The 21,612-nt window shown below is 39.8% G+C and overlaps 1 protein-coding gene across 6 annotated transcripts in view; it reads right to left on the reverse strand.

The window, feature by feature from the left end:
• fam13b (family with sequence similarity 13 member B) overlaps window positions 1–21,612 on the reverse strand; it is a 68,976-nt gene that overhangs the window by 19,749 nt on the left and 27,615 nt on the right. For all 6 annotated transcript variants that reach the window (XM_085415353.1, XM_085415346.1, XM_085415341.1 and 3 more), the window contains exons 6-7: window positions 20,318–20,462; window positions 8,780–8,904 (exon numbers count right to left, since the gene is read on the reverse strand). In XM_085415353.1, the coding sequence (XP_085271479.1) occupies window positions 8,780–8,904; window positions 20,318–20,462 (270 nt within the window). The remainder of the gene's footprint in view (window positions 1–8,779; window positions 8,905–20,317; window positions 20,463–21,612) is intronic.

Here is a 21,612-nt window from a genome sequence, read left to right on the forward strand (position 1 = left end):
CTCGGCTCTGCTCTGGCTGGGAGGTAATAGTGACTGCAGCAGCCCCCGCACACACACACATACATATATATTTATAAACCAGCATGTTCAACAAAACATAGCTCACTGCTTAAGCTCGTTACCCACTTCGGACATAAATACACCTTGCCTGCATAAGCCTTTCCTTCCTTAGCACAACCTGAAACACACACTCACTTGCCCACTCTTCTTCATAAGCATCATCTTACATCTCATAAACAGCTCTCCTGGCTGCGTCTGAAACTGTAAACATTTATAGTCCTTCGTGGAAGCGCCAAAAATCCGTCACAGATGTTTGTATTCAGATCGCAACCTAAACACAGACCAGGTCAAAGATGTAACATCTGTTTGTTTCACTGCCTCCATGATGCTCATTTGTTTCCTTCCATCATTTGCTTTGCGCAGCTCAGATTCATTCATTTTCTCTTAATTGTCCCGCAGCAGTTTGGCCATCAGAGAATACTGATTTGATTTTGGTTAAGTTGGCCCAACAAATCCTCCTCATTCCACCATTCACCAGTCACGAGGAACTGATGCAACATTGTTGAGAGCTTGCACATTTACAGATACCCTCACTGTTTTGATTATTTTACATCTAACTATGCATTATATATATTTTTCCATATTGATGGTTTAATTCACATTCTTTTCCATGTCAGAAAAAGCCAAAAATGAATCAATGATTATTTTCTTGCTAAATAGATTTGCTTGTAAAATGTGAGGTAACAGCATTAAAAAGAAAAAGCTCAAGGTCACATCTTCTAATTGCTAATCATTAGCTGAACGGCATCAAAATCCTTACATCTGAGCAGAAGGAAACAGGGGTTTGGCATTTGGCACATCAAGACTTGTTTTACTTTAATCAGTTAGCAAAATTTCTGTCGATAAACTTCCACACGCCTAATTACTCCCTACTAACTTGCCTTTTCTTTCCTTCTATGGTGCAAAAAGTGCTGACACACTGTCATCATGCACTCTTGTGTCATTTATATTCAGATTACATAACTTAAAAAAATCTGCTGTCAAGTATATACTTCCTCTGGACTCCTATACAGCTCCTCTTTCTTCTCTCTGGTAAATAAAGACTGAGCAACAAGCACAAACTATCTTCCTTCCCCTCCAGTTTTCCATGTACAATGATGTTTTAAATTCCTAACATTTCCACCAATTCATACCTAAATCAAAACTTCAACTATTCTTCCTGCTGCTTCTTACAGTCATTTTCCCTCAAACAATCAGGGAACGATCACAACGATCACAACGATCCACTTTTCCCCACCTCTTCTCTTTATTCACTTCATCAATCATCCAACCACATATTTGCTTTCTCCTTCATCCATCTATTCATCCATGAAATCTTTCATTCCAGTCAGACTACAGGAGTTACATAACCCCTGATGTTTACCTCTGCAGCAGAATGTCACAGGCCATTCTCATTTTCCCAGCTGTGTTTCCTCTCACTGTGATCTACTCTTTTTGTTTAGCTTTGGGGTTTTTATGCCACTGGATCAAGCCGGTAGGCGGTTCAGTTTCTGTCAGTTTCTCTGTTGAGTATCTTCTTTCTCGTCTTTCCACTGTACTCAGCAAGCCAACCTGTAGGTTATTGAAGTCCAGTGTGAGAAGCGAGCTTGACTTTTAGCCAAACTCTGCACGATCTCTGTGTTTCTCTTCTTTTTGCCTGTTAACCAATTGACACATCTCCTGTAGCAGCAGTATCCAGCTGTTAAGCTTGTTCTTCCTGAACCCTCAGTTTTTCCTTCCTTCTTCGAGTACCTGGCAGGTCTGTAGATCAACCTTGTATTCAGAGGTTATCCCAATTGAGCACTTTGAGGTGTCAGCGTCAGTACAAGCAGGTCTAGCAACAGAGCCACGGTGTCAGCAGGGTGCATGCTGTAGCGTCCTCTAAAACGGTGTGTGTCTTGAATTTATGAACAAGTGTGGATGTGTGTGTGTGTGAGTGAGTGAGGTTGCCTCACTCTGCACTCTGTCTCCAAAAGTGCTGCAGTAAATATCCAGAGCTCTGCTCAAATATATGAGCTTCTGATGTAACCAGGCAACAACCCCAGGAGGACCAATGGGATGGGAGGGGCTGAATTTGAGACCCAATTGTAAAGAGGGAAGAGGGAGGGAAAGCTATGTGGGCCAATCTTACGGCAGAAACTGGGAAGAGGGTTGATTTTTTTTGTCCACTCAGTGCCGAGTATGAACTCAGCAGTTTACAGTCAGCCCCGTGGGCTGTGTAATGGTGCGCACGCACAGACAAGATGCACACAAACTAACAGATGCCTGTGTCTTTTAAAACACCCTGTATGAGCTTTTTCCAAAAGAGAAGAATTAAAACATTTAGAAAATACAGACTAAGAAGGCACAGAAACAGTGTACGAAAGAAAAAGGGTGTGAAGGAACAAAGAGGCCAAAATATTTATACCAGTCAAAGAAGGAAGAGTTAAAAAGGAACAAAAGAGAGAACAAGTATGACACAAATGGACTAAAGGTGAAGACTCCTATCAGTGTGCTGATTCATTGCCTACAAATATCCCTGATAATCATGACTCAGACAAAGCAAGTAAAACTGAATGGGAACCGCTTCGATCAGAAATCCTAAAGAAACTTCTGTGGGTTCCCTCAAAAGAGAAGTAATAAAGACAAAAATATCCACTCGCCGATCAGCCAAACTAAACTGACAAAGTCAAAAATCTAAGAATTTTCCTGGATGGCTTTATCGGTTTTAGTTTTCTTTCTTTTAGTCTATTTTTTAGTTCAGTTAACTAAAATGTGTTTTTTCCTTATTTTGTTAATATTTTTGTTATCTATAATTACCATGGTTGTATATATTAAGTTATTAAGCTTTTTTAAAAGATGTATATTGAAGTTTTAGAGAACTTTCGAGTCTCGTAGTAAGAGCGGAGAAGGAAAACAATAGACTAAAACCATTATAGCCCCTGAGATTTAGAGGCACAGCGCTCACTAAGCATGACCTCAGCAGAAAGACAAAAATCATGAATCATCCTGAGCAAACAGCTGCTGGGTAAAAGGCAATACTAAATACTAAATACAAGACTAGGTACATATTTTACAAAAAAGAAAACCAAATACTGATTTTGTCTGTTTAAGCAAAACGTACCTACAAAAGTAACTACACTTAAAAAATAAGCATTTTCCATTTGGGAGCTTCAGTGTGACTATGAACACAGTGTGTTTATATCAGACAGTGTGCCTCTGTTCTTCTGTTCTGGACAAACTGTAAGGTGAAGCTTCTGGAAGTTTCCATAAAGAACAGTGAAAGTTAAAAGTTGATGATTTTACAGTTGCACAAGCAAAATTTAACCCTCACATACAGCAACTAGGAGAAGTTTGATCCAAATTTTTGTTTTCTGTATGATTTTTTAAAAGGAAGTTTCGACATATTAGATCTGTATTGACACTTTGTGTTCTGTGCTTATGATTCAACTGATCCTTCAATTAGTTAGCACAACTTCAATGATTACAGTTTGGATAAATTCTTTAAAAACTTCACTTTAAACTTGACGACTGGGTATTATTATATATAACTCTAACCGCCGTCAATTTGAAGACCATGGACTTGCAGATTATTGACAGACTACAAAAATTTAAAAAACTTTTTCATGACCATCATAGATAAGAAATGTGCAATACACCAAATCCGCTCAGTGGTGTACAAATCCTGCTAGTTCCAAACTTCCTAAAGGACCCAACTTTAGATTCTGTTATTTCCATGTGGGATACACCTGTCTACACACAACGTTCCAGGAATCTCTCAAGGGAAGAAACAGACGAGGAGAATGTGTAAATGTTATGAAGCGTTCTTCATGAATCATTAACACTACTTTGACTTTCAGCCTGCCTGGTATTACCGCTGACTTTGGTGACGCCTAAACTAAAACTTTATCTTCTATTTATAACATACAGACACAACAGGGGCAGCATGTTGACAAAGAAGCTTCAGAGCCAATCAGAATAACTGTTTTATCTATTGTGATTTAGAAACGTGAGCACTCTTTGGAAAGATAGAACAGCTGTCCCCGAACTGTGGATGAGCACTGATAGCACGTCAATGAGCGGTACAATCTGGGTCAGCTGGTATATCATTTTACACACTGTGCCCGAAGCTACTGCCAAGGCCACAGTCTAGAAACAAAGGGCGAAAGGACCAGGAGACCTGTTTGAACATTATTAATGGGTTCACTGGGTTGTACTGACAACAATTCACCAAGCCATAAGAAACCAGTCCCATCAACTTAATGCAGTGATATAGAAACATATAATTAAAGCCAGAAACACACTGCTGCTGAATGGCATGTGTCAAAACAGCAGCTTCTAATGTTTTCTATGTATAATTAGAAACCCTGCTGTGACTAGTCACACAATGATGTGCGTGACATTTCACACAACTGCAATAACCCTTCACCTACACTTATAAACTTGGTAAGGTGTGGCTCTGCAGACTGGCTCTACAACTAAGAAATCAAAGTTCAAATGGTGGATGCACATGGGATTTTGTTGTCCCTCACAGACAGGTTATTTAACGTGGTCCGAGTCACACTTGGCCGTTGTTCGTGTCACTTGATGCACATCATATGCCATGTTGCAGTGCTGCTGTGGCTGTGTTTTCTCTCCTTTAGGTGTTTCAAGCTGAAGGCTTGTGTTATCGTTTCCAGCTCACTCTAATCTCTGTTCCATGAGTGTCACAGTGATATAGATGCATGGAGAGTGGAGCTGACAACAGCTGTGCAACAGCTTTCTGTCATTAAATTAACTGCAATGACAGTTTTGTTTAGCTCTATTTGATTGAGTTGTACATTTTTTTTATGTCTCCTATTACTTTCCCACTGCCTTGACCTGCTGATCCAGCCCCCTCCATGTTCCAGACCTCTTTGTTAGAGTAATCCTCTCGTGCTGAAGAAAACACACTATGACAGTGTTGACTAGTTCTGTGTATCCTTTTAAATGTTTTGATTATGTACTGATCCCTCACTTCCTGTGTGCATTACACTCCTTTTGCTATAGAAACATACATCACAATTTAAAAATGCTAAAGAAAGAAAAGAATCTAAAAACAACTTGGTCTGTGTGCATATCTACCTTTTTTCTTTTGGTGTCAGCTTTTGAAAATAAAGCAAACATGACCTATCCATATACAGTCCATGTACAGGTCACGCAGAGATCTTATAGCCAACATATTCGAGTAATGGTTACCTTAAGCATGGGCAGGGTGCAAGTAAGGAAAACCTAACGGAGAACAGCATCAACACATGTCAATACTTACTGAAGGGTTGTTATTTATAAAATTTCTGGAAGCAGACTGCAGAGCAGAGACAGCCCAGAACAGGTTTACCTTATCAATTTGTACCAGGAAGCAGCAAAGCCCTGGGAAGCAGAGCTAATTATGTGTTGGATTTGAACACAAAAATCCGCAATTATTTTTTTCGCTTTTGAAAAACAAGACAGGGTGGTTTGAATTGGGACATTTTCTCTCCTTTTTATACATGATGGGATTCTTTCAGCATTTGTGATAGATCGTGCTATCACAAGCTTTCAGCTCTGGATGAGGATATAAAACTAACCATGGTTTCTGTCTCTTTCTGTTCCTCATGTGCAGAGAGTTTAAAGGCCCTTTTACACTGTGCAAACTCGAGGGAAGAATTGTAAGGGGACTGTGGTACAATTTGTGCCTGTTAATCCAAAACAGTGGCTATGAATTACACCTGATAAGGACTCCAGCGGTCAGTTTGGAGATCATTTTGGACCAGTGCAATATGGCATAAAACGATACAGAATACACAACCAAGCTTTCAACATCCAATTCACACAGGTAAAAAAGTAAGTGACTGTTTGTCTCGATGCATGCTCAATCATCCAGGTAAGGAAATCCCCAAAAGCTGATTCTGTTCATCTGAACGATGGGTTTTCAGTTGGAGAAACAGTTCATCACTCATCCAAGTGACTTCTTCAGTCTCAGCTCACTGCAGGTTTCCCAAACATATAAACAGTTCCTTTGCACATTGCCCAAAACTAGGACCAGACCAACATAGATCAGTTTCATGATTATTAATATCCAAATTGTTGTGACCATTGACAGTTTGGTCAAAGCCAGTGTAGGTGACCCAGAAGGGACGAGGTCAGACATATATGTGTGCGTGCACATGAAAATTGTTGGCACAAATGGACAGAACAAGGCTCTCCAGCCTGGTATGGTGTCCCAGTGAGATATACGAATCATTTCCACAGTCACACAAAATAATCTCACGCGTGATTTTTATGTACACAGATGTAATCTGCTTCACACAGGTCAGTCACGCTAGACTGGTACGACGCTCTAAAAAGTAAAAAATTGAGGCCAACTTGTCTTCAAAGGTAAAATTGAAGACAAACGTTTGCTAATCTTTTTAAAATCTACTGTCAGGCTGACATTTTTCCTCCTGAGGTCTAGTATTGCATTATCACTTAGATTGAAAATCAATAAATCGTTCACAAGTAGGGACATTTCCCAGTTCTTATCTCACTGTGGCGCTTTTAGCTGCCTGAATCTCCATTCCCTCCATTAATCCATCGCTCTCCTCCCGCCTTTAGCCATAGACGTGCTTTCTAAGGGTGATGCTTCTCATGCTGCCAGGGTATTTCAGTGATCCCATGAAAAATACTTTCCACACATGGAGAGAGAACATAAGCAAGGGCAGAGAGGGAGGGAAGTAGTGATGGGGTAAGAAGAGAGATCAGAAGAGAAATTCCAGGGAATATATATATATAGATCTGAAATGAGTAGAGGCTGTTGGAATCTAAGGTGTGTGTGTGTGTGTTGGCTGTCAGAGTCTATTAAGAGGGCACAGCAACAGCCACAGAGGACAGCCTTCCCTGTCTGTCAAGTCTAGACAAACAACTGAGCCACCGTTAACGCTGAATCACTAGATGGGAACTTACCTTTTTGGAGCCTTGTCAAAGCATATGGCATATACATATATGGAACAGCAAGCTCAACTCAAAAAAAGGTTTGAGGACAAAAAAACAGCCCAACCTGATTTTCAACAAAAACATTTCTGTGTATTTTAACAGAAAATTAGACAAGTCTCCAAATCTGATGTTAAAACTTCATGTAGTTCTATAGAAACGACACTGTTTATCGTCCACATCTCGTTGTGTTCTACCTAGCAGTGCTTATCCTTAAATGGTTTAGGGAGTTAGGTTTGTAGTGGGATCACTGGTGTAATTATGTGGCAATGATAAATAGTTAAAATGGCTCATGGATCTGTCAGGAAGATCCTTTGGCAGAACTTTGCTAAGGCCCCAGAGAGGTCAGGACTGGCTCTGGATCAAGCACGTGGGTTAAATTAATAGACTCGACTGTAAGTGTTTCCAGCTTGCTTCCAAAAACGTGGTGGTTATAATCGTAGAAAACAAAAAACAAACCCATCCAATCATAACCAGTACCATCCTTAATGCTCAAATTCTAAACATTTATGCATTTAATTTAACAAGCCTATGAAAATGTCAACTCTGAAAACACAAAAATATATTTTTTTTCCACATAACCAGACTCGAGAGGACTAAATAGGACTAGGAATTTAAAAAAAAAAAGAAAAAAAAACAATCTCTAAATCTGTGCATTATTGAAATGGCTCTGCGGAGTACCCTGGATGCTCCATGGTCTACAAATACCACAGTAATCCCCCCCAGACCAGACAAGAGGTTAGTCGAGGTCAAAGGGATGATGGCTGCAGGCTAGCCACGGCTAACCGAGATTTAATACCAACTAAAATCAATCCCATGTGACTTCAGGATCAAAACCATCTGATGTGCATTGTTTAATTTAAAGAATTTACTGCATGTAATCCCCCCTTTGTTTTCACTGGCAGTCTGTGCACTGTGGTACAATAGCTGCAACCTTAAATCTTCCTCTAATAAAGCTCACATAAATATAAACACAGTCATGGAAAACATTTTGTATTGAACCACAAACAAAAAATTAACTGCTAATACCAAAGATACACACACTCATACTCCAACTTGATCCCTGCTGTCATTGCTGACCTTTTATACTATAACACAGTTAAATATGTTCACAGTGGGCTAAAATGGGACCACAGCACAAACAAGATATCATCCAGTTAACTTCAGAAGCATACACTGACCTAAATACATTGCAACTGCAAAAACACTAAATTGTCTATATTAGTACACATCAAAAGGGTCTGACTGAGAACATAAAACAGACTGCTTTCTTGTGTGGAGCAAACTAGAAGTAACTAATCTGTAGGCGTTACGATCCAGATGCTACAAATGTGCTGTAAAAGATGCCCATTTCTGCTAATATATAAATAAAAGAGGAACTGATATTTCACATGAAAGAAGCTATTTTCCACATGTAGGCATGCAGGTGTGCCTTGAAAGTTTGGCTTGTCTTTTGGTGCGCCTTGGGATTAAAATATTTGTCTTTTTAAAAATCACTGTTTCTAGGGCATCATAAAATGAAATAACTCGATGAGTGAATGAGCTATTGTTCCTACACTGAGAGTCCATTACAGACCAAACAAAATCTCTCTTAATCAGACTGAGACGAGCAGCTGATAAAATGACCACATTGCTAGTTGGCCTGAAGGGCTGTCGAAAAATAACACAGAACTGGAACGTCTTGGTTTTTAATCCAAGACATGTCATGCCCTTTATCACATGTCATATCCTCTGCCTAATATGACTCTGACACATCATGTGATCTAATAACAAAGACAGAGATGTGTGACCGCACCTGACTGCGGGGTTGTCATCGGTGTGCGTGCGTTGCGGTGAATCTGAGGCAGGGCCGTCCTCCCCGTCCTGAGGCAGCTCTTCACATTCTGCCTCACACTTCTCATCATCCAACAGCTCTGTGATCTGCAGACAGAAATATAAAAGGATGTAAATGAGGAGCACTACAAGCACTAAAACAATTAGATTTAAAAACAGGATTACATTACGGAACAACAAAGGTTACAGCACAGGTAACCACCTGTACTGCGGGTGTAGCATAATCCAGAAATGTTTATCAAAGCAGTTTCTTAAAGGGTAATGCGATGCATGTTTATTTTGCAATAAAGATTTCGGGTAGTAACGTGAAACTTTATTTATCTGTATCTCATGCTGAGTGGAAATATACACGCTGACATTAACCAGCCTCACGATGGAGTCCAATGAAGACGGCCAACTTCACTGTTAGGTTTACAGTTATAAGAATAGCATGTGAACATATCCTATATTTTTATTTTTCAGGGGCTTCCAGTGATTGCAGAGATAAAATCATTTCATATAAAGCTATATATACTCTGTGTTTGCAAGGCAGAACCAAGATGTTACCGTTTGTTCAATTAGATATCCAAATATAGACGACGCTAATGAGTAACACATTGACAGCACAGATGTAGTCTTCAGGAGGGAGGGAAAAAACATTTCTTTGACGGACAGATGGAGGGGGCGATGAGTGGACAAGAGAAACGAGAAGGAGGGAGAAGGACGGGAACGAGGGTTTAAATTCGGGCTTGAGGATGTATCATTTTCTCGTTGACGTAGCAATGTCCCGATGCATGATAGTCACATTCCAAGACTGTAATAAGGAGAAACCAGACCACAAGGTATGCAGCACGTGGAGCTTTGCTGTTTGATATAAAATAAATTAAAAATTAACAAGTGAATGCATTTTTCTTCTAAATGGCAGATACTCAACCTTTTTTAAATGTCAGACTGCATCCACAGCTGTAAACACACTGAGCACATAGTTGACATGTATGATACGTGTGGGTCTGTGTACTCTGCAAATATAGAAAGGTCACAGAAATGGGTCAAAAATTGATTATTAATATAGAAAAATAACCACCAGAAGACATTTTATTTAATTGCGGAGGTTTCTGGATGTTAACTCAACCATATCACACAAACTCTGTGAAAAACTGAACACGCAACACACACACCAGAAGGAAAAATCACCGTCTTGTTTTTCCTTTGACTCACAGAGAGCACATGTCCTATTGTAGGTGCAGGAAAATCCTTTGATTGGCCTGCACGAGCCACATATTCAAAGCTTTTACAGAGAAGGAAACAGGGTGATGGAAAAAGACGAGCTGATGCTGCGTGTTTCTAGTGCAACCTAAACTCGACAACAAACTATTGAGTTTCTTTTGCCGCAGCTCCGGTTTTAAGGCTAAGATCATGTAAGAAGGTGTGAATACGATGAGGAAAAGGTCAAGCGAGCGAGCCGAAGGGAAAGAAGAAGAGTGATAATGAATCTGCCAGTAAAAAGAAAGAAAGGGAGACGGGAAGGAGATGGATGTAGGAGAGAAGGTGGGAGGGGGAATAAATATGTTGACAGAAATAACTCATCATCATTCTGGTAGGTGACAGCATGTGAACAAGCTGTACTTTATGCTCCAGCTCAAGGATTTCTTTTGTTGATTTAGTAAAACATGACTTTTATAAACAGATATTTTTTCCTGTGTAAAATCATCAGCTATGTCTTCAGGCTACACCTTATGCTCACATTGCATTAGACACAAGTTTGACCTCAACTACAAAAACCCAGAAAGGAACGTGGACTAAAAGGTTAAATCAGATTCACTGTCATGAGGAAACAACATCACCCTGTTTGCCCTTTCCTGTGCCTCTCTCCTTTGGTCTTCTCAGCATCTGCTGCTGTCACTGTACTGTCACTATGGAAACACCTCTGTTAAAAAAAGCCCTGATTGGCTGTTGGGAAATTCTTGCATCGTCACATGTGCAGACCTAGGAGGGTGACTCACAAGATTCCCTGAAGTAAGAGAGCGTGTGTGTGTCTAAGTGAGACCAAGTGCAGAACGTAGACTTTTAAACAGCTTCAGTCTCAGTTTTTATGACAGAGCTTCAATTGAGAAGTGAAAATATCCTTTATCCCAGCATGCAGTTAATTATCACCCCGTAGCTCAGCTTATCTTTACGTGTAGGTGTGTGAAATACTGATTAAATTATATGGAAGCCTGACAGACAATTATTAATCTCCTGACCATCCTTTGCTATTAACACATAAAAAATACAAGTGATGCTAATGTTTCACAGGAGCTGGAAAAATAAGCAGCAGCTCAGCTCATGGTGATGTTAAGAGAGGACTCTGTTCATTTCTGCCTTCACATCACAATCATACTTGGACTTTTCTAGAAGCGACCCTGAATTGGATACGTGGAAGAGAATGGATGGAAACCATGCTACCATCGGGAAATATTGTTTTGATTTATTAAAACTCCAGTTTTGGATGTTTATATATGAATGCAGAAAATTCATCTCTTATCTTAGACATTTATATATAAGAACCCAACTTTCCAGGCTTGCTTCTTTCAGCTGCTTTTCATTAAAACGTTCTCCGCTGACCCGGACATACACATAATTATCAACCAGAGAGCTGAAACAATAAATATAGAAACTGTCATTTAGTAAACACCTTCCTGATGTTATAATCCAAATCAGAATATTTTGAGTGTAAAATAATTTCAGATTATGTGATTGCCACAAACAGATACAAACACACACAGCAGGAAATCACAGAAAGACGGGTTAAACATTAAAATTATGCAAAACTCATGAAAAATTCTCTGCACGAAAAATTAATATTGAATTCAATGAACATGAACTGGGATTAAAGATTTAACAGAAGCATATTCTATCCAGGCTGCTGGTCAGTGACATGGAAAAATTGGTGTGGATAAGCTTTAAATACAAAAGCCCCTGTGTATCCACATTAGCGGTTGACATCATGAACAATGAATCTTGATTGTATAACTTCCCCCTGGGCTAGATGTGTTCATTCAAATGGTATAAATGGAGTTATGAATATGGTCAACAATGTGCTGAGTAAGTTATCAGAAAGCATTTGAGGGGTTGTAACAATATTAGAGGATAAGAGAGGTTAAATCCCCCTGTCAAGATGACCTTGCTTGGTCATTCATTGGGTTGGTTAAACAGTTATAACCCCCCGCCCCACCCCCATTTAGGGCTGTGGAAATCTTTAATCGGGCTAACTTATCAAATTAATGTTTAAAAACAGAAGATGCAGTGCTTTTAGACATCAAGTCCCAGTGATGATAGACAAGTGCGCCTCTGTGTGGTGTGTGTGTGGTCGAGTGGGTGAAACGATGGGAGAGAACACTCTAGAACAAAAGGTCACGACATTGGCCCTTATTTAGCAGTCTAATCCAGAGTTTCAGGATGGAGAACAAGGAACAAGCTGCACTGACATCACTAGCTTGGCTGTCAAACTGTCTGTGGGCCAAGAACACAGAACAATCACAGAACAACTGATTGGGATGGGCATTACCGATCTCAAACTGTGGCCTACATTTGCGGTTTCCAAGGGGTCATTCAGACCCGAGCGGTATGAGACTAAAGAGAACAAAGACGAGAAGCAGTTCTTTCTCATTTTCAGATTTATCTACTGCAGAGTGGAAGCTGAACTGTGAAGTGGACTTTTTTTAAGGTGCTGGAAGTGTAAAGGTCCAAACTGTTCAACTGAATCTCCTCTCAGTGCTTTATTGCTCATTCTTGCTTGCAAGACTGCACTGTTTACTTCCAGCAGTACCACTGGAGAACAGCCCTCTGGCCTAATGTTCCTGCAGTGAGTGGGCAGTGTGATCTAGATCTTAGTGAAAGTAAATAAATCAAGAATGTAGCTGTGTATTCATAAGACGTTATTGAAAAATCCGTAGATCTTTGTGTGTTCATACTATATATCTCTCCACAGCTATTATACATCTCCTCTACTGTCCAACTAGGCCAACAGATCCTCCTTAAATAACTCCACATTCAAACTTAAATAGGCTACCACTCAATAATTTATCACTCGTGTCAGAGGTCCAAGCAAGTGTGTGTCCTCCATCCTAAGCAGGCTGTTCACTGCTGCTGAACACCTTGATATTTATGAATTTACTACATCCACCCAGTTGGAGTTACTGTTCACAGTTCTGACCACACCTGTGCTTTCATTAAGACAGTAATTAAGTAGACAGACAAGTCTTTCATGCATGGAACACATAATCCTAGATTTTCCTAGGTTTTAAAATTATAACCTTTCATTCACTCAACTGCATGTATACACATTGCAGCTGCACTACAATGCAGCTATTGATTATTTTAGTAATAGAGTAATCTCTTCCATTCCATTTTACTTATACAGCACTAAATCACAACAACAGTCACCACAAAGAGCTTTATATTGTAAGGTAGACCCTACAATAATACATACAGAGAAAAACCCAACAATCATATGACCCCCTATGAGCAAGCACTTTGGCGACAGTGGGAAGGAGAAACTCCCTTTTTAACAGGAAGAAACAGGTTCAGGGAGGTGCAGCCATTGATGGATAATCTATTGATTAATGCATCAATTAATCGAGTAATCAGATAAGAAATACTTGTGATAATATATGGTCTAGTACACCCAACACCCCCCTTTAGACTCACCCCTGTTTGCTACAGGTATTGCTCCAATGTAAAACAGGACGGCTGCTTTCAGCTAGGGCTGCCACAAACGATTATTTTGATAGTCGACTAGTCACCGATTATTTTTGCGATTAGTCGACTAATCAGATCATCATCCATTGGACGTAAAACGTACAGCTTATTGCACCAGCAGCATCTGCTCTTATATAACGATCATTAGCTTACAGCTTTAAGTGTTTCAGGTATGTGCTAACTAAAAATAAAGACAAGATGAGAGTTTATTAAATTTTAATGAAATTTGCAGATTGTTTCGGTGAAGTTTAATAAACTCCTTGCTATCTAAAATATAACAGGACACCGGAATATATTCTCCAGCATCTCACACTTCTGATAATCAGCTGTCTGCTTGAAGTTTATTCAGCTGTGTAAAAACTATAACTTTAATCTCAGCCAAACAGATTTACTCAGGAACAAATAAAATACAAAAAAAAAAAAAAGCCAAACAATAACATTTTTAAGTTATCTAAGTGACTTATATATGTTTAACCTGAGTAGCAAAAGACGGCGGTGGATTTGAAAACGATTTGCCGGGAGTCCGGTGTTCTCACGGCTCTAGTGACCTTGCCCCCGGCTAGCTATCGAGCTAGTGGGTAACAGACGTCTCCGAAAACGACAGAGCGCTTTTGAAAATATGTGGTGTCTTGATAAACTGAGCAGATATTTGAGGTTTACACAGCTACATTCTCGCCTGAAAATATGTGAAACGTTTATTTTGTGACCCAGAAAGAATAATAAGAGTAATATTAAAACTAACTAGCTGCCGCCATTGTTGGAAACTGTTGGTGTCACTACCCGATCCGTACTGGAAACCCGATCGGTACCCCGCTTACGTCACTTCCTCTCTTTGTCAACATCCAGTTGTTCAGTGATGACACGACGAATCCTACTTCCGGGCCTAAAGTAGTCTGCGTTTATATCCCACATGTGGTCTCTTATTGGAATTTCTTTGTCAGTGACATTAACTGGAAAAGAGTATGGACAATTCCTAACAAGTATCTGGTAACGAATAAAGTGAAGGAAGTCTCATTTAAAATGCTGCATAAATTTTATCCTGCTAATCATTACATGACAAAGTTCAAAAGGGACATAAATGTGAACTGTGGATTTTGTGGAAGCCATCCTGAGACTGTGCAACACCTCTTCTGGATCTGTTCATACGCTAGAACATTTTGGAAAGACTTCAGTAGATTCATTGCTGGACATCTCTATAAAGACTTTACTGTGAAATGGGAAAATGCTGTATTTTGTTTCTTTCAAAGGCAAAAAAAGAAGATGTTTACTTTATAATAAACTTGTTAGTTATCTTAGCTAAATTTTATTTTCACAAATGCAAATACAGTAACAAAAAACCTAATTTTAAACATTACTATAATGATGTTTTATGTTACATAAAATTGATTAGTGGATCACTTAACAAAAAGGCTATGAAAACTATTACTATTTGTAGTAATTACAAATTATTTGAATGTTTGTAATTCTTTGTATTACACCCCCTGGCATATGTTAATTTTGTTCTGATTGTATACATGTTCTGTATATTGTTTCTTAATAAAGTTTAATATTTAAAAAAAGAAAAAAAGAAAAAAAAGTAGTCTGCGTTTAATATGGCTTTTGTGTTGTTAACATGTTTAATGTTTTGTATTTTCTTCTATTTGATCTCAAAAAGCTCCTAAAACAGTCAGTGATCACTGTTGACCTCCCTCAGCTTTTATTACCACTAATCATTTATTTAAGCTCAGTTTTTAAAACCTTAGGATGTAACTACAGCCCAGCCCATGCAGCATGATATAAGTGACTAACCTCGTATTGTGGGTGGATTATCTCAGTTGTTCTCCTGGCTGAAGTTTGGTCCTTTTACAGCATCCTGCCATGCGATTACATTTGTTCCTGACCACCGAGAACACTCACGTTAACTTTTATCGAGTGGAAAAAAAGTTAGCTTGTTTATATTATGCTAACATAGCTGTGTCGCTAGCGGTCACGTAGCACATCATTATATACCAGCTAGCCCAACTTCAGTAACCCTACAAACGTCACTGCTGTTTAGTTTTCTGTCTTCATTACACCTGGTAGAGCAGAACGCTGATCATTTTATTAAAGATGGAAGACTTTAGACAGTTTTTCAACTCTCAGTAATGCCATAGTGATCGTTTGATATATGGACCTGCAGCGGAGTTTAGGTCCAGACACGGCTAGTGACGTCAGACTGAACAACCGGATTGCGACATTCAATATATTTGAATGATACGGTTAGCGCCCAGTTAGCTCCTAGCATTTCTCAACAGCTCTGCCTCCTTTTCGACTGCCCGGGACATTTAAACAATGGACACCTCCGTATACAAACAAATTCATGCTTTTCTCCTCCACAGAGAGCGTCCCCCGATTGAACAACAGCGCCGTAAAATACGAAGAATGGCGCCTAATTACAGACTTAATAATATTGACTTAGCAATGTGTCACGTGAAGATTCATCAGCCGGATTAAGTGTTTACTGACAACTGACAGTGATAGCGGACATCATCATCATCACTATTCCAGTCAATCCTCTCCACACAGACAAGCATAAACACACTTGACTATCACTAAATCAAATTTAACACACGTTTGTAATGACGCCAATTCCGTTACAATAGGGTTCATTCGCTCGGTCAGCAGGTCCCGATCCGTAACTATCTTTTTATTTTTCGTTTTTGTCTACATTGTTCTGAAATGCTTCATTATTGCAAACATTTTAAGATATACTTATTATTCTTAACATCTTAACAGATACTCTGACCCATAACTATCGTAAAATGCTACGACCGGAAGTAGACACCTTTCGCGCATGCGGGGTACCGATCGGGTTTCCGGTACGGATCGAGTAGTGACGATTTTGATAGTCAACAGTTCATCTGCACATTTTAATATACGTTAGTGAAGATTTTTTTGCTGTCTTAAAACAAACAGTGGTGGATGGAGCAGCTTCAGAGTTCAATTTTCCTCATGTCAGCGTTTGTTGGACTCTGCCAGCATTTTTCCAGTAAAGGTTTAAATGGTGATCACAGGAACAGCGCTGCTGTTTTGGATGCAAATCTCGGTAATGGCTCCTCCTCTTTTCTTTTCGCGGTGTGTAAACAGCGTCCGCACTACACGTTAAACTGTGCCAGCATCATCATCACTGCTGCTGCTGTTGTGTCATCAGGGTTTTTGTTTAAAACTGTGTGGGCTTAATGTTGTTAAACTTTTTATTCTGCTCCTAAATCTGTTGGTACTGCAGGTCTGCTTTAAGTCGCAAAGCGCTCACGTTCCTACGGTGACAACGGCACAAAAGCAGTCAAAGAAAGGAATTTGTATCGAGAATTTTTTGTAAGAGAATTATATGAATTACTCCATGAATCGTTGCAGCTCTGCATTAAACAGAAATGACACCTGGTGCAATTAAAGGGTCATACAGCAACGCAGCAGGGAGCAGAAAAGTAATAACAGAAACAACTACCCACATACTAAGTCTTCTCACAAGCTGCCTAACAAATGCATTATAAAACATCTGTTGCTGAAGCCTTAACTTATGTCCACTTCGGGCACAGGGGATGTACAAAGGGATCTGAGGTCTTATTGAGACATGAAACAGAACAATTATGTAACAAGAAAAGAGCTCAAGCGGAAAAGGTCTGAGGTTCAGCAGTCAAATTAACTTCAAGCCTACAAGCCTCATTTAATCTGCAGAAATATCAACTGTGGCCCCAGTACGCAAGGCACTGTGCATCACAGATATTATTATTCCGATGGGACAGTGTGCACACTTTTTATGTTTGTAATATTGGTACTGCAGTGTCGCTGTCTGTCTAAAAGCTATGAGTCACAACAGAGCAGCATTTTAGTGCCACAGGATTGTGGTTGATTAGAGCAATAATATATTTTCAAGCTGGTGTGTATCCAAAGAAAAATGTGGGCTAAGGAATCAAAACACACTATCAGACAGTCCAGCCAAGCCAAGCTAAGCTGCACCAAAAATGTCACAAGCCATCTCAGTAGAGAATCCAGAATATTTTTCTTTCATATTCCAAGCAGAAACCCTGAAACGAAGAAGTGTGAACTAAAAAACAAACCTTTTATTATCCTCGCAACAGCAACAAGCATCAGCGTACTCTTGTTGTCACCCAAGCAGAAATTCAACTGACTCCGATTGTGCGATAAACAAGCTAAAATCCATCTTTATATTCATCTTTGTCAGACCTATTCCCGCCTTGTTGTGCTCCAAAGGTGAGCACAAACACACCATAAAAACAACACCTGCCTTCCACCTTTCTCCGCTCATTATCGTTCATGTACTTCTCTGTTACGCTGCTTTTACAATGTCTCTCCATTTCTTAGGATGAATTGGCTCCTTTTATGTGTGCTAGCTAGGCTCGACCAAGCATTTTCAACTTACTCTTTAGTTTGTAACCAGGCTTGATTCAAGGTCTCCTGTGTGAAAGCAGGTGTGTGTGGGAGATAATCCCCTTCATGAGAGTCATCCCCGGTGTAGAGCAGGGACTGGAGGTGTGAGTTACATGGTTACATCATCCTCCTCCCCTGTCTCACCATCTCTACCTCCCTCCCTCTCTCCTTCCCTTCAGTTATTCCTCTTTTGTCTCTGCACTCTTGTCATTTCTCCCCTATCTTCCTGGCTGCTTTCTCTCCCCCTCCTTCTTCAAACCACCCACTTTTTTGCCCTCTCTATTACATAAGACACATGGATCAGTGCACAGAAATGTCTTTACAGATTTGCTTCTGTCTTCTCATTCTTCATCTGCTCTCACCTCCTCTCTTAGATTATAGTCTCATTCATCTGACAAATCAGACAATAAAACCGAGGTCAACAGCTAACAGAGGGAATGATATGACGTTGCTTGAAAGAACTTGTGCTTTATGTTGTTGTTGTTTAGAGCGCAATTACAATCTAATTAGTTGTCTTTCGCAAGGCAAAGGCTTTAAACTTTTCCTTGAATAAAAGGAAGGATTTGGCAGATAATAACTCCAAGGACTCAATATTACGAGGCAAGTGGAAGCAAAGTCTGCAGTGGTTCGGTTAAGAGCACACTAACTGTGTGAAGCGAAGAATAAAAGATAAGGAGAGGGGAGCAAACAAAGCAAGCAGCTGAAAGGTTTTGAATAGGTGACACAATGTAGATATATAGCAAAGTTTCTCTTTTTCTTTTTGTGGTCATACTTTCACAATGACAGGCTGCCCTTTCACTCCAACATTTTTAGGCTATCTTTAAAGAGTCCCTGCTGTGGCAAACAACGTACTCTTAAATTAAAGTAGCACAGCATTTGAGATACTGATCAAGGGTTGCCTCTTTATTGTTGTATTTTTGTTATCGCACAAAAGCACAAGGGCACTGTAAAGTTAAAAGTTAACTACGCCTTTCTTTGTACTGTGCACGACAGCAAAGAGAACGAGCTGTTAGAAAGCGGAGGAAAATGTTTGGTTTAGGCTCAGGTGTTTCTATAAAACTACATTCTTGTAATGCTCTGTGTAAAGTATGCAGGGGTGTGCCATTGTCCTTGGGCGGGAACACCAAGATCATTCGGAGAAAAATTTTGTTTACAGAAAAATGCTGTATTGTTTTCCTTAAACGCCACTGCTTACATTTCAACATTACCAAGAGGAAGTGGGTACAGCTGGTATCAGTGTTATTTACATTTCCTTACAGCAAAACTTCAGCCTGATCTTCTAGCTAATTAATAACTCCAGTTAGACACACTGTAGTTTTTGTACATAACAGGTTTGAATCAGTTAATGTGATGTCTTCTAGATTTCTAATACTGGAGTCAAAATAAAGCAGAATTGTTATTCTCACGTTAGCCTTTAAGGTTGATCATTTATTACATCTAACTTACTGCTGCTGATGCCAACAACAAAATTTAATTATTTATAAAAAAAAAAAAAAGACCCCAGCGCAAGACAGAACATGCTTGTTAGATGGAACAATCACTTCAAGCCTTTTTAAATTCTTTTATGCTGTTGGGTGACATTTATAAATTTCATCTTTCGCTTTTCATAAGATTTGACTGCTATCTCTGTGCGTCAGCGCTGAAAAACTTCCCCTCTGACCCTGGCACGGTTAAATGCCACATTTTACAGCCAAATGCCACCAGAGAGGACGAAGAAAACACAAAGAGGAGGAAGACAAAGAGGAATCTAACAGCTTTTGTGAAAGCACGCTTTTGTTCATATGTAACGATTGATGCCAATAAATTAACTTTTTTACAAAAGTTTTATTTTCTGCAAATAACTTGGCAAGAAATTTTAAATTTGTCTTGTTTTTCCATTTGATTGTTTTGTACTTTGTTTTTGTTTGCAGATTTCTAATTATTATATCAGGTTAAGAAGGCATTTACCATCACTCTCTAGATTTAGAGACTGTGTTTGGTTGAGGATAAAAGAAAAGCTACAAAGACCCCTATGGGAGAATGACCGGGGTGAACAAAAAATAGATGAAGAAGACTTTATTGATCCCAGGGGGAAAATAATCTGTTACAGCAGGAGGGAAGACGTGTGGGCTGGAAACACCAAAAACTGCATTAACGAGTAAGCTTGAAAATAGACGACCTCTCTGTGGACTGTGATAAAATGTTTTGCTACGACAGCACAAGCTATATTTACAATATCTTCACCATTCACAGTCATTAATAAATTCAAAAGCATTTGCAAAATCAAGTGTAGAAAGTTTGCTATGCTAATTATTGTCATATTATTGGACACCGACAGTACGCAAGGCAGAAACAACAATACTGAGAGGCGTGGTGTAAGAGAGATGGGTCGAACCTGTTCATTGATGGAGCTGTAGTCATTGGTGGTGGAGACATCATCGTCCTCTGAGTCAAACAAGCCCTCCTGATTGTCCAGCAGCTCTGCCAGGACTCTGCTGACAGACTCCTGGTCCCGAAGGTCCTCTCCTTCTGTTGACAGACTGCAGATGGAAAATGACAGAAAAGTTTGAGTTGGCTGCACACTGCTTCCCATGAGATTAATAATACTCCCATGAGAATAAACACCCCTCTTTTTTTAACTTCTGTGTAAATGTGTTCCTGCAAGTGCCAAAAATAAAAACTTCTTTCACTCTTTTAAAAAAAATAGATATTCAGCTGTCACTCCATTCTGTGGCTTCATTAAATGTGATGTGGTATATGGCTTCAAGAGTTTCCTTCCACGGACTTTACAGCTTTATAATCTGATAATTTGCACTTGATTAATCATTTCCACTGAAGATGTAACAATGAAGCTTTTGAATACAAGCAGCTAGGGATGCACCGATACCGGTATCGGCCTCGATACCACATTTTCTAAAGTACTCCTACTTGTTAAAAGTCCCCCGATACCGAGGACCGATACCACGGTCTGAGACCTGTCTATGTTTGAGCGGCATGTAAGGGGTTAATCACAGGCGCCGAGTGCCCGCCCCCAGGCCCCAGCTGCAGCTCAGAGCGGGGAGAAAGCGAGGCGAGACATGTCAGCTGTGTGGAACTATTTCAAAGTGAACGAAGACGCGAAAACAAAGGCGGACTGCAAATTGTGCTCAGCGAAATTGTCCAGAGGAGGCTCTAAAGGTAGCGCATTTAACACAAGTAATTTAATCAAGCACCTAAAATCCCAACACGACAACGAGTACAAAGAGTTTACCCACGCTTATTAGCACAGAGGAGCATAGCTGATGCTATAGCAGTGGGACGGAAAATAGTTGGGCATTTTAAACATTCCGCCTTAGCCTACTCCCGCCTCGAGGACATTCAGGGACAGCTCAACCAACCAATAAAGAGACTGCAGCAGGACGTACAGACGCGCTGGAACAGCACGTATTACATGCTCCAGTCCATCATTTAGCAAAAGCGAGTGCTGGGCGTGTCCGAGCACGAACTCCCTGACTATCTCACCGCTCACCAATGGGCTCATATGGAGACGACTGTTGCCATCCTCGCCCCCTTTGAGGAACTAACTAAAAAAGTGAGCAGCTACGACGCACTAGCCTCTGATGTCATCCCAGCTGTGACTGTGCTAGTGAGACTTCTAAACAGAGAAACAGACGAACAAATTTAAAATTAAATTTTGTTTTTTTATAATTA

The sequence above is a fragment of the Rhamphochromis longiceps genome, linkage group LG2, assembly GCF_057381845.1.
Source record: "Rhamphochromis longiceps isolate RC_006_pf linkage group LG2, R_longiceps_female_GT1.1, whole genome shotgun sequence".
In the NCBI taxonomy this organism is placed as follows: domain Eukaryota; kingdom Metazoa; phylum Chordata; class Actinopteri; order Cichliformes; family Cichlidae; genus Rhamphochromis; species Rhamphochromis longiceps.